Source organism: Plodia interpunctella, chromosome 20 (assembly GCF_027563975.2).
Source record: "Plodia interpunctella isolate USDA-ARS_2022_Savannah chromosome 20, ilPloInte3.2, whole genome shotgun sequence".
Lineage (NCBI taxonomy): Eukaryota > Metazoa > Arthropoda > Insecta > Lepidoptera > Pyralidae > Plodia > Plodia interpunctella.
The window spans coordinates 4,539,640-4,552,145 of NC_071313.1; the positions used below are offsets into that span (position 1 = coordinate 4,539,640).

The following is a 12,506-nucleotide window of genomic DNA, read 5'->3' on the forward strand; positions in this document are numbered from 1 at the left end:
TAAATTCACTAATTGCATTCACTTACTAATTTCAATCCATTCATTCACTCATTCATTCATTGTCTTGAGATATCCACAGGAGTGTAGTCCTGGAGCGCAGCCAGTTCTTTATAATTATTACAGCAAGGTAAATAAACCTACATATCCTGTCACCGTTAGCTAAAAATCCGTATACAATCGCCGCAAGCCACTTATGTGCTAATCGACCAGTTAATACATACATAATAGGTGTGATTACCTAACCAGCCTGTGGCCGAGATGTGCCAATCTTTTCCTAGTGTGTGCTGGACAGACATGCCGCGGGAAATATTAACAAAAGAAATCAAAATTTTGAAAAATTATGTTTTCTTAATACAGCTTTATTTCTTCTGTGCCTATCTAAAAATATAGCTTTATTAACGTTGAGAAATGTATTCTAAATATTTCTGTTCGTTTCTGAGGGAAATAGAAGATAAAAATTAAACTCACACAATGATTCATTTAGGTTATTTATGTCTTTTGTTTGATTGACATTTTTTTTCGACTGAAAGCAAATTTTCTATTATAATTTTCATACGATACATGAGTGAATTAATACTTTAGCAAATACGAAATATTTTAAGTATTATAGCTACAGGTAATTAAATTAAAGGAAATCACAATTTAATTAAAATACCACCCTAGACAATATCCGCAGTTCTGACAGGTCCTCATCACACAGGCCGCATTTCCTATATGAATAGTATATCCTTTGAAGCAGAAACCAACCAGAGCGAATGTTTGTTTAGTACCCCAGCTACATGTAAGCCTAGTCTTAACAGCGTACGCAATATACTATTAAAGGAGTCAACGCTCCCGTGTAGGTATGTGTCCAGGGACGGAATAAAGTCTTCAAGAATGCAAAACTGAATAGGATTTATGACTGGGTAAAAATAAATCTAATTTATTTTCACCGTTATATCATATACCGTTATATAATATCTTTAAGAATGTGTTCATTTTTAACATGGTGTCAGATTTTATTCTAGTTACCCATCGTACATGACTTTTGCAACTACTCATCTCGTCTAGTGGCAAGGAACCGCATATATACACTAGCGAACATAAACTTTCAACCAGGCCTACCATCAACTTTTACAGATCGATTCCAATGCAACTCGGTTCAATTTAGGTACCTAAAATGAATCGCATTCATACTAAAAATTAAGTCGATGGTACGAATTTGCTCAGTTTAGGTCGTAAAGTGGATCGCGTTAAGAGATGATGGTAAGCCCCCAGTGCAGGTTCCTTCATAAATAGGGTTGATAACTGAGTAAAAACTAATCTGATTTGTTTTGACCGTTATTTAATGAAATATTTTTATCTAAATCCACTTGTTTTGAGTTTATCAATACGCTGCAGCTGGTAAATTCATTTATAAATATGACGATAATGATTCATAAATATAAGCGAATTTACGATGACGTTCGGTTGATATGGTTTCGTATTTTATTTATTTCCTCGATATTTCTCAATAGTACGAGTACCAATGTCATATGCTCTCTCATCTTCGTGTTCCTAGTTACATTAGGAGCTGTGACGCCTCGTAACCCAGCAGCGTAATAAATGAACCTTATTTTGATCAAAGCGAAACAACATGGCAGCAGATACGACACAGCTCGTACAACATTCACGAGAAATATATGAAGTGGTCCTATTCTAGGGCGGAAACACACGCCATTATTTTATTTATACTTTTTGAGTAAGTATATAGTATAAATCCGTCCCTGTAAATGGCATGCAATAATAACAACGCTACTGTTTACAACCGGTGCAGCGACATCTTACGGAGATGATAATACCCCACCAATAATTATCTCTAGAGATAATACCCCCCATTATTTTGACTTTGACATTATCGGTAGAAAACAAGTGCAGAAATGTATGCGAACCAAGTAATCGTTAACATTATGTTTTTTCTTCCTAGTTTTTAAGATTCGCAATGTATATTGTGTGCCATACCAATATAGGAGGCTGTGAAATATCCGTTTGGCTTATTTTAAGACCAATACCGTGATAAAAAACCTTGGACCCTTCCTAAAACTTCTACCTTTCACACTTGATACTTATATACTTTTTTATAATTATTTATACATATACGTGATTTGTGATCTTCAAGTTTCTGAAAGTAACATCTATTATGTTAGATTATGGAGATAGAGTATGTCATGCACACTCAAATGGTCAAACCGGTAGCGGTGTCGTGGATCGGGTCGGGAGGTTCCCTCTATTGTGGTTGAGCTTCGCGATGGCTGATTCACGCGTCAACTCGTGAACGGGTGCTGCCGGGGGGAACTAGTCAGCTCGATTAAAAGTTTTTTTTTGTTTGGTTAATTATACATATATATATATATATATATATAGATATATATATTTTCCTTTCATCAGCACTTGATCACAATCATAATATGTTTCAGTATACCTTTTGACCATGTACTTTATTGTGTACTTACATTGTTATATTACTGATAAAAAATTATACATAAATTTATATTTAAAAAATGGTAAGCCTTTCTGGCATAATAGAGACCAACACTGTTTGAATGAGTTTCTTTAGACATTCAGCAGTGGTCGTTCTGAAATGCTAGTAGTTTGTAGCTTTGGTAAACATCATTTAATTTAGAATATGACGTGAAAAAGTGCCTGTGAAGTCCTAATTTCTGAATAAATGATTTGATTTTGATTTTAAAAAAAATTGAGATCTTCAAATGGAAGGACATCGTGAGAAAATATATACACTGGTCGACTATTTACTTAACATCCTTTATCCGAATGCTATCAGTTCTGTAAACTCTTCTAATACAGCAACCATAACATTTTCGTGTACCATGCTACATGTACCATAAAGCTCGGCCATGTACCTGATAATTATCAAATTGTCGTGTGTTTTCCTTACAATGCGGTTTCGTGTTTATCGAAAGTGACCGCAATCTTGTGGCTCGACTCTGAAGATATATATGTAAGATATGTATGTTATTATGGGTGTATGGTCGAGGTAGACACTGTTAGAAAAATAATACATTTAATGTTATTATTTTGCTAACGGTACTGGGATTGTGTTAATACTACTGTATTGATAAAAATGTTTTCCCAAGTAAATTTAGTAAAATATTTGTTACGTAATTAGCATAGGCGATAAACAGCGTCAAAAGCCTTGAAGTTAATTAGTTCATCTTCATTAATTTAGCTTTTCAGCATCTTTAAACTAAGTACAAAGCTACTTTTCCAGTCACAAAACAAAAACTAATTCTAGTAAATTGACAAAGGGAAAGATGGGAAAAAATTAAACATTTCTCTCTCTCTCTGATGCGAGAGTTTTCCCAGTTACTTCCCAGCCATTGAGAATCGGAGCCCAGGGTACGCTTATCTACTGTTTCGGTCTATGCTTCACACGGTCGGTCGTCATGCATGCCTAGTTAAATTAAACTACTGGCAAGCATAGATCATTCTTGACGACATAAAATAAGCGCTTCTTAGGTTTTCCCCTTTTGGGGCAACCGATATTTTTGCAAACTTTTTAAATCAAATGTAAACAAACTGACCACACATGGCGCGTTGGTACCTAACCTGGCAATATCCCGGAGATTGACTACGTGACTTCGCTTGTATTGTCTACCAAAGATTGTATGTTTGTTTGTACTTCAGTCTGTACGCGACTGAATTACGCAGGACCCGATCGGCCGGCGTAAGATTAATGTGGATTGACATTTTATAGGTCACAGTTCTATATTTTGTTTTTGTCTAGGTTTATATTTTTTAAGTTATTCTAAAACACACTTTCATTGAGAAAATATTTTTTTATTTTTTTTAGAAAATAAATTCAGACTTTTTTAAGTCACCGATGCCCAGGCACGAGTGCAATGTCAGGGACATTATAGCATTGCCGTCCGAAAATGCGTTTCTTGAAGTTACAAACTTCGTTATCAAAAATAAATGAATTAGATAATGTAGAAGGCAATTAAATTGTAATTAGCGTGACTAAACACTATATTAAATATAATTTTTATTTTGGCCAACGTTTGAGTTTGGCCATACAAAGATAAAATATCGCCTGCCTTCTGGGAACTTTACCGCACGACGACGGCGTTTTAGTGTCAATTTTTTATTTAAATTAATTTAGTATTTTTTATATTAGTTTTAATTTTTAATCTTAACTTATAGTAATTATGTCGTATCTTTAGTTGTACATTTAAATATATTAAGTCCGGCTTACAAAATATTTATAAATAAGGATTTATAAATTGATGTAAGATATATTTCAATTTTATTCACTTTTATACGTAAAAGCAAAACGGGTGTGGTGTGTCTCACCATTCGCATTTTTGATCTGACAAATTTCCAACGTAACGATCCACATCAATCGTGTATCTCAAAACCTAATGATAACCAATCATCCCGGCTCCCGCACCAACAAAATCAATCGTTTGTACAACAAATTGTTTCATTTCATTCACAAACCCATTATTTTGTACCCGCTCGGTATTCTTTTACTTATTTATTATTATTTTTTGTTAACATTGATAAAAGGCTGATATTAAAATGTAACTACAATTTGGATTAATATTATAAATTGTTTATATAAAAAGAACATTTACAAGTATTTAGTTTAAATTAATAGTAATTGTGTTTTTATTGTTAATTCTATTTTTTTATTAAAATAAAAATGTTTAATATCAAAATAGATTGTTCATTGCTGAATTTTTTGTTGAATTTATCTTTCAGCCCCCTGGTCCTGTGCACGGATTTTGAAGTTCAAACATATATGAGATTTTTCCTTAGTCGTGACGCGTCAGCACACAGGGTATTTCACCTTTAGAACAACAACTTAATTGTTCTGAGTTTTTACCATTATTTCGAAGCTGTTTTTACTGAAAAATAAAGACTATTTTCTTAAAAAGTATTATGAAGATTATACCAAGCTATATAAGTGACAAAGCTGAAAAGTCTTTTTGATCTAAAATCGGCCCTCATTCATCCCATACATATGCAAATGTGGCTATTGCTCACTAAATCGATTCCATTCGGTCATCTATTCGTTCTTTTAGTCATCAATCACTTAGATTGAACGGCTATCTATTAGAGTAGACCGCTTATAGTAGGGGAGCCCAAGAGGAGATTTTGGTATAGACTCGAGCGCGTCAGGTCGAGATAGGTAGGTATGGAAATTTCCGACCATATTTTGCCCTTAATATTGGAGGAAAGTAAAAAACAATTCTAGAACCCATGCGATTATATTATTTTTAATCACTTATTAGTTAAGTTTACTGCAGCCGAAGACTTTAAAAAAAACCAAAATTTATTTAACTAATTTATTAAATGAAATAAAATTACAACATAAAACTAAAATGAAGTCTAATGGTCGATGTTAGAACCAAAAGTGAGTATTGCGCGATGTGTCGCGCAATTCCCGGATTTGAAGGCACGTTGCGCTGACTCGGCGGCACGTGTAGGCGACTGTCGTCACGCGGTGCATCCAGGCCGGCGCTTGCGCTGCACTTTACATGTATTAGCTGCGCGTAACGCCTCCCCCCGCAGATCGGCAACTATCCGTAGGTCTTACTGAGGATATTGCCGGAATGTTGCTGATGTCGATTTTCACATCTTTAGGCTTGATGTCTTGGATACGGGAATAATGTCCATCGGGATAATCAGCCTTCGGGATATCTTCATCCTTTGATTTTGAACTTCTGCGACGGAGTTTCCAGTATAATGTCAGGATGAGGGCGAATATGAATGTTCCAAATAATAACGTATATGAAGGTATAGTAGTATGGTAGAGGCTGCTCAGATCGTTTTTCTGTAATGTCGCAGGATGCTGTAGCGATATCTTAGCGTTCGTCTCATGTATATGTTCTAAATTGATGGAGTTTAGTCTTACAGTTGGCTGAAGCTTTGATGTGGCGAGCTCCTCAGTTGGTAGTTCCGCTATTTGTACAGCGTGTCCTTTAATACGATTCTGAACGTTTGAGATAACAAAGTCCAACGTTTTCAACATACAACTAGGCGGGACGGACACTAGATAGGTTCCTTGGAGATTCTTGTAATACTCTTGTCTACAGGATATATGTAGTCTGGTTGTGGTTGGCAGGCTGATAGTATAGTGTTGATCGTCTAGCTTCTCGAGGGCTGAGCTGGTAAGGTTTGCATGAATGAATTGACAAGATGAACTGATTGACTGGTCCATGATGAGATGCTGGATACAATCTTCATTGTCTCGAATCTTTTGTTGCAGCTCTTCTTTGCATATGTACCAAGTGTTGACCTTCGGACATTCTGTCGCTATGTACATAGAATCAGTTTCCTGAATTGCTACATAGGGCTGGATGGGGACAAGTATTTGATTTTGTTTATTAGGAGCGATGGATAACTTGTAAAGTGTATAGGTGAGAGGGGAAGCAATCGGTACCATGAAAACTATAGCTAATTTATTACCTACATAATATGATCCCGTCTTAATTATCTCATAATATTCCCTTAAATCAATGTTAATTATCTGCTCTTCAGAATAGAGCTGTCTTAATCTACTTATAGTACTATTTAACGTGCTAATATTAATCATATAGTGAGCTGTAGTTTTACTTTGAATGAAGGCTACCATATTTTCGAGATTATGGATCTCTTCATATAAATTATCCGTATTGTCTGATATAATAATAAGATATTGAGCTAGATGGGCATACTTAATCATATCATAATCTCTACTTGCATCTGAATTTAAAATATGATCAATGGAATTAGCTAACCTATTCTGATTTTTGACTATACTGTCTAGTACTATTGAGTGTTTAGCTATCCATTCCTTCCCTAGACTTATGTGTTCATTTAGTTCAGTTTCTAATTGTTTTTCATTATTTTGTAGTACTTTAATTGCATTATCATACTTTATAGCGTCTGTGTAGTCGAGGTTACCCGAGACACTCTTAATAATTGAACCGAGACCATCTACTAAACCTCTCCTGCTACGGGTGTGTTGGAAGCTATGAATTTGTTCGAGTAACATTTCTATTTTATTATAAAGATGCGAGATGTGGGGTTCGTATAAAGAAGCCGTTTTATTATTAAGATCGGATCTAAATGAATCAATTTGGGATTTAACTGAGTTTATTGTTAGAGAAATCATGTCTAAGTCAATGTAGTACAGGAAGGAGTGGTAGTGAGTGATCATTTTAGTGGGTCCAAGTTTGAAAGGTAGGATACCTGGTCCATTGTCGAGGGTATTAAGCGTCACGTCTTGTGCCATGGTCAGATGAAGGGTGATGGTCAGGAGGATCCTGTAACAACGGGTTTATTTTAGGTGTTCGCTTGAGACGTGCTTTAGCAATGGGTCCCTTTTTCCTTTTTGTGTAAATATGTATAGGCAAGTCTGCCAAAACTACATCTTGTGTGAACCGGGGTGCTAATTTTTGCCTACTAGCTACGGGGTTACGAACGAATACTTGCTGGTCAGGGGTGTATTCTTTTTCAGGTTGTCTGTCTTTGTTCCTAGCCTCAGTAAGTTGGGTGCGATTATGAAGTGAAGTATCGTTCAGCATGTTATATACTTTGTTCATACGATGTTTGTGATCTAAGATATACTGTTGGAGAAGATGTTCATTCATATCTATGCTAACCGGGTCACGTGGGTCGAAATGACCTGTAATAACGTCGACATACACAACATTTCGTGAAACTGTGTATGGAACTGTTGTATGCTAGCACAGCATATGGCATAAGATTTATAGCGGGTTCATTGCGTTGCTCTAATTTGAGAATTCGGAGATGCTCAAGGATGGTAGAATGAAACCGTTCAACTATTGCATTACTATTAGGATTGTGAGCCAAGGCTTTATGGTGTTCAATTTTGTGAAGTTTAGTAAATTCCGAGAACATCTGGTTCGTAAATTCAGGACCTTGGTCAGAAATTATAGTTATAGGGACGCCATGGTGTGTAAAGAATTTGATGAGGGCTTGTACTACACTTAGGGCCGTTCCGTCTCGGAGATGGTATGCTTGTGCGTATTTAGAGAATGCGTCAACCAAAGTTAAATATTTTTCGTTTTCAGTAGTGAACAGATCAATATGTAGTGTTTCAAAAGGTTTAGACGGGGGTGGTACTATAGCAAACCGTTGCTTTATGGGGTTGCGGTCATATTTTGCCATTCCGCAGATATTGCATTCATTTATGTATTTTGATATGTGTTCCTTCATTTTGGGCCAAAAATACTTTCGTGACAGTGCTAGATAGCACTCGTTGGTGCCACGATGGTTAGTTTTTCCTTCATGATAATTTCTAATTATATTTTGTTGTTGCAAGTATTCCTTAATGTTCTCTACTTCTACCTTGGTTAAGACAAGGTCCATAGCTGAGCTTTTAAAATTTTCTTGTATAATTGGGATAATTTTGTACATAGCTAAGGGGGGAATAATAATAATGCCTGTACGTACTTTGGGGTTGACGTATTCTTTAATTGCATTGATAGTGTCTATTTCAAGATTGGACTCTGATAACTGTATAGTTGTTTTAATATGAGATTCAAATGGTTTGCTAATAGCGGGGCGTCTTTTTATGTCGCCGACTACCATTAAACATATTTGTCTGTGAAATTTGTTGAGAGGGTCATCTGTGATCGGAATTTCTAAAATAGGGTGCTCTGCACTCGTATGTGCTGTAACTGTGGTGGATCGAGATAAGGATGGACATCTTTCTGACGGTTGCACGGCTATTGAACTAATCTCCTCATTGTGGATTTCCACACGGGACAGAGCATCTGCATTAAGATTAGTTTTACCCTGCTTATAGATAACGGTAAAGTTATATTCGCTTAACTTTAACCGCCACCTAGTCAATCTAGCATTAGGTTCCTTTAGACTCATTACCCATTGGAGGGGCTTGTGATTAACTTCTATTTTTGTTTGTCTGAAGGACTGCCTTTGTGAAAATCCTGCTGGTCATTGCCACACGAATTTTCAGCGATCTCACGGGGTTCATAGTAAGAGGGGTAGGTTTCTTCATTATTATCATAAGGGTTGTCTGTTTGCTCGTAATAGTCTAAGTCAGGGTTGGTCACGAAATAGGGTTGGTTATCGTATGAGTCATTATAGGGATCGTACTGATAGTCGTAGCACTCGTTAACATTCATTTCACGAGTTTTGAAATAGTTGGAGGGTGGTGGATTACCAAACCTCCTCCAGTCATGTCCAGATGGGGGTAGTGGTTTAGGCGCAAAGTGGCTAACACCACTCATAGGTCGCGGTGCGTTATTCGCATTTTGGGGTCGTTGGGGTAGAGCGAAGACATTGCTGCGAGGATTATAATTAGGAGGTGGAGCACCAAATATCTGCTGAGTGCGTGAAGGTCCGCGATATTGAATATTTTGATTACTAGGAGCACTAAAATTAGGTTTCCACATTATAGGTGCACGGGGTGCAAATTGCATAGGTTGTGGCTGTGGGCGAGAGGGCCCAGGCATATTAAAAGTAAACGGCTTATTATGCGAAATTTGTTGCGGTGGTGTATAACCTGAATTATTTTTACTAAGAAGCATATGGTGAGTTTTGCCTTCATTTCGCTGTTGCAGATACAAGGTGTTCATTTCCTCGTGAACAAATTCAAGCGCCTTCTCTATGGTTTCAGGCCTCATGCATCTTATACGCGATCCTAACGGATCTCTTAGACCGCGCAAATATGACTGTAAAGTAAGTTTCTTATACAATTCGCGTTTAGATTGTACGGTAGTCTGAATAGTTCCATGTAAGCTAACGTAAGTCATAATAGTGCTATAAAGATTTTGACATTTTTCAAAAAATTCTTGCGGGGTGCATGAGCCCTGAGTCAGGAGTGCAAGATCATTATAAAGTGAGGTTTCATCTCTCTGGTCAGCAAAATTATTGATCAGAGCGTTGCGGATACCTTGCCAGTTATCTGGTACACCATTAGAATTTATAAGGCGAGCGGCAGACCCAGTCACTTTATTTAAGATCCCGTTAATTAAGGCCGCATTTATAAGGGCATTATCTGATGAAATAAATTGTTCTACTAACTGATCACATAAGCCAATGAATCTCGTTAAAACATTTGGGTTACCATCAAATTCAGGCACCAGTCGAAGGGCCTTCCAAATATCATCTAGTTGTGCCATGTTAATTAACGAATTAAAACTATCACTACTTTCGTTTAAATTTAAATTTCTATGGAGGTCAATATCTCTACTCCTACTATTACTAAGGGTCCTCGATTGCCTCGGATGGAAAATCTTGGATAAATTAAATTATACAGGAAAATAAAGGAAAGCAACTCTAGAATGATTCTAAAGTACTCACATATACATATCTTGGTTTTTCTGCTGTATCAATGTTCGGATACACCTCCGGGCTGCAGATTCCGTAGATTCGACGATCTCGATGAGGGCTGGAATGCCAGTCAGTCACGCGGGACTCGAACCGGGATATAGCGGAAATCTTGTCGCGCACGAACTGACTCGAGATCCTACCGACTGCGCCAGTTAAGTTTACTGCAGCCGAAGACTTTAAAAAAAACCAAAATTTATTTAACTAATTTATTAAATGAAATAAAATTACAACATAAAACTAAAATGAAGTCTAATGGTCGATGTTAGAACCAAAAGTGAGTATTGCGCGATGTGTCGCGCAATTCCCGGATTTGAAGGCACGTTGCGCTGACTCGGCGGCACGTGTAGGCGACTGTCGTCACGCGGTGCATCCAGGCCGGCGCTTGCGCTGCACTTTACATGTATTAGCTGCGCGTAACGTATTTGTAAATAAATTAATATTTTTAATATAAAACACAATCCACCGACCTTAGTCATATCGGTTATTATTAGATTATAATGAAGTTTATAACGCTCATGATTATTAAAATGCACAATTTTTCTACATGTTACGAATTACCTATTAAATTGGTCCTACATCACCACTGAAGCTTTCATAAGAAATATCTTGTAAATATTATTTTTCTCATAAATTTGTATTGCATGCTATTTTAAATATGCCAAACTTGTCATCATGTTCGTTTTAGTCCGCATTAACTCTTGTTGTGAATTCTAATTATAAGGTTATCCACGAGACAGGCTAAGCCTAGTGTGGGAACCTTTGTTAATAACAATCGGATTTGCATGTTCTCATTCTAGTTTAGATTCTTTTGTGTTAGTTTCGATACAAATAATCTGTAACATGTAATCTTTTATGGCAAGAAACATTTTAATATTATTATTATTATTACCTAATGATAATTAAATTTAATTGCTAACACTGTTGTTAGATTTTATTCAAGTCTTCTGACATGATATCGATATTTTACGACTATACCTACCACGTCCAGTGGCAAACAATACTTAAACAGTCTACAAGTGTTCACTGCACACTTGTAGACCTTTTACTTCACCGGAAGCAATGGGTGGTGTATAAAAACTACTATGCATGAGTCAGATTGGTATACAAACTTATGTGGCGCTAGTAGGATTCGAAACTGGCACCTGTTGATCATAGGGGAACGGTCTCAACCACTTGACCACCACCGCTTCAAAGTGAAAGAAGAATTGGTGCAATTGTGATTAAATACCGATAGGTTGCTAGTCTCGCCGTAAAAGAATCTCCATTGTTTTTTAAAATCTACGCGGAAGAAACAATTGACAGATTCTATATTTTTCTTACGCTTAAGAATTCTCATTTTAAAGTATACTTTCTGATGTTTTAATCAATAAATTATTTAATGCCGTCCAGTTCCGCACGGAGCCCATAAATAAACTATCTAATTTCATCTTGGTTTGTCTTGCTTCCAAGCGCATTAATTATTATATTAACATAAAGAAATATTTGTCCGTATGTCACACGTGGGAACTACGGATGTTCTCAGCAACTGGTCTCACATTAACATTCATTAGAATATCGCCGTTTTCACTTTTAACAATTTAATCTAATATTTCGTCGTTGTTTGTTTTTTATAACTAAATAATCAATATTATAACCTTATGGCTATGGTCGATATTCTAGATCATAATCTCCCAAATTTTATCAACCCGTCCAGAATGAACGTGATAAAGGGTGAGTTGCACCATAAAATTTAACGTTGATTTTATCCGGCTGGCCGCTGACGTTTAGAAAAAATGGCGTACATTATATTTTTGTGTGCACGTTATACTTAGTTAACGTCAAAGTTGACGGTGCAACCCATCTTTAAGAACATGCTGACACAATCAATCACATTTCAAGTTCCAGGATTATTAGCATAAGTATCGGATGGATTTTAGTCAAAATGAATTCTTACCTCTACCTTTCGAAAATAACGTGAATCCTACATGTGAATATTTTTACATATTTCTCTCATTTTCGGTGTAAACTTTTCTTTAATATAAAAAGACTAGTAGGTAATTACTATAAAAATTCCGATTATCACAGTGACAAGGCTAATTTTCATAGTATTTCACAAACTTGTATCTATTTATATTTGATTAGATTACTTTTACCCACATTATAGCGTAAGATGGGACCGA

The 12,506-nt window shown here is 36.3% G+C and overlaps 1 protein-coding gene across 1 annotated transcript; it reads right to left on the reverse strand.

The window, feature by feature from the left end:
• Positions 1 to 5,313: 5,313 nt before the first annotated feature.
• Positions 5,314 to 10,545, reverse strand: LOC128678791 (uncharacterized). The gene is made up of 2 exons (XM_053760599.2): positions 10,318 to 10,545; positions 5,314 to 6,337 (listed from the first exon to the last, which is right to left on the reverse strand). The coding sequence occupies exon 2, from the start codon at positions 6,305 to 6,307 to the stop codon at positions 5,525 to 5,527; it is 783 nt and encodes a 260-aa protein (XP_053616574.1). The 5' UTR covers positions 6,308 to 6,337; positions 10,318 to 10,545; the 3' UTR covers positions 5,314 to 5,524.
• Between the last annotated feature and the right edge of the window lie 1,961 nt (positions 10,546 to 12,506).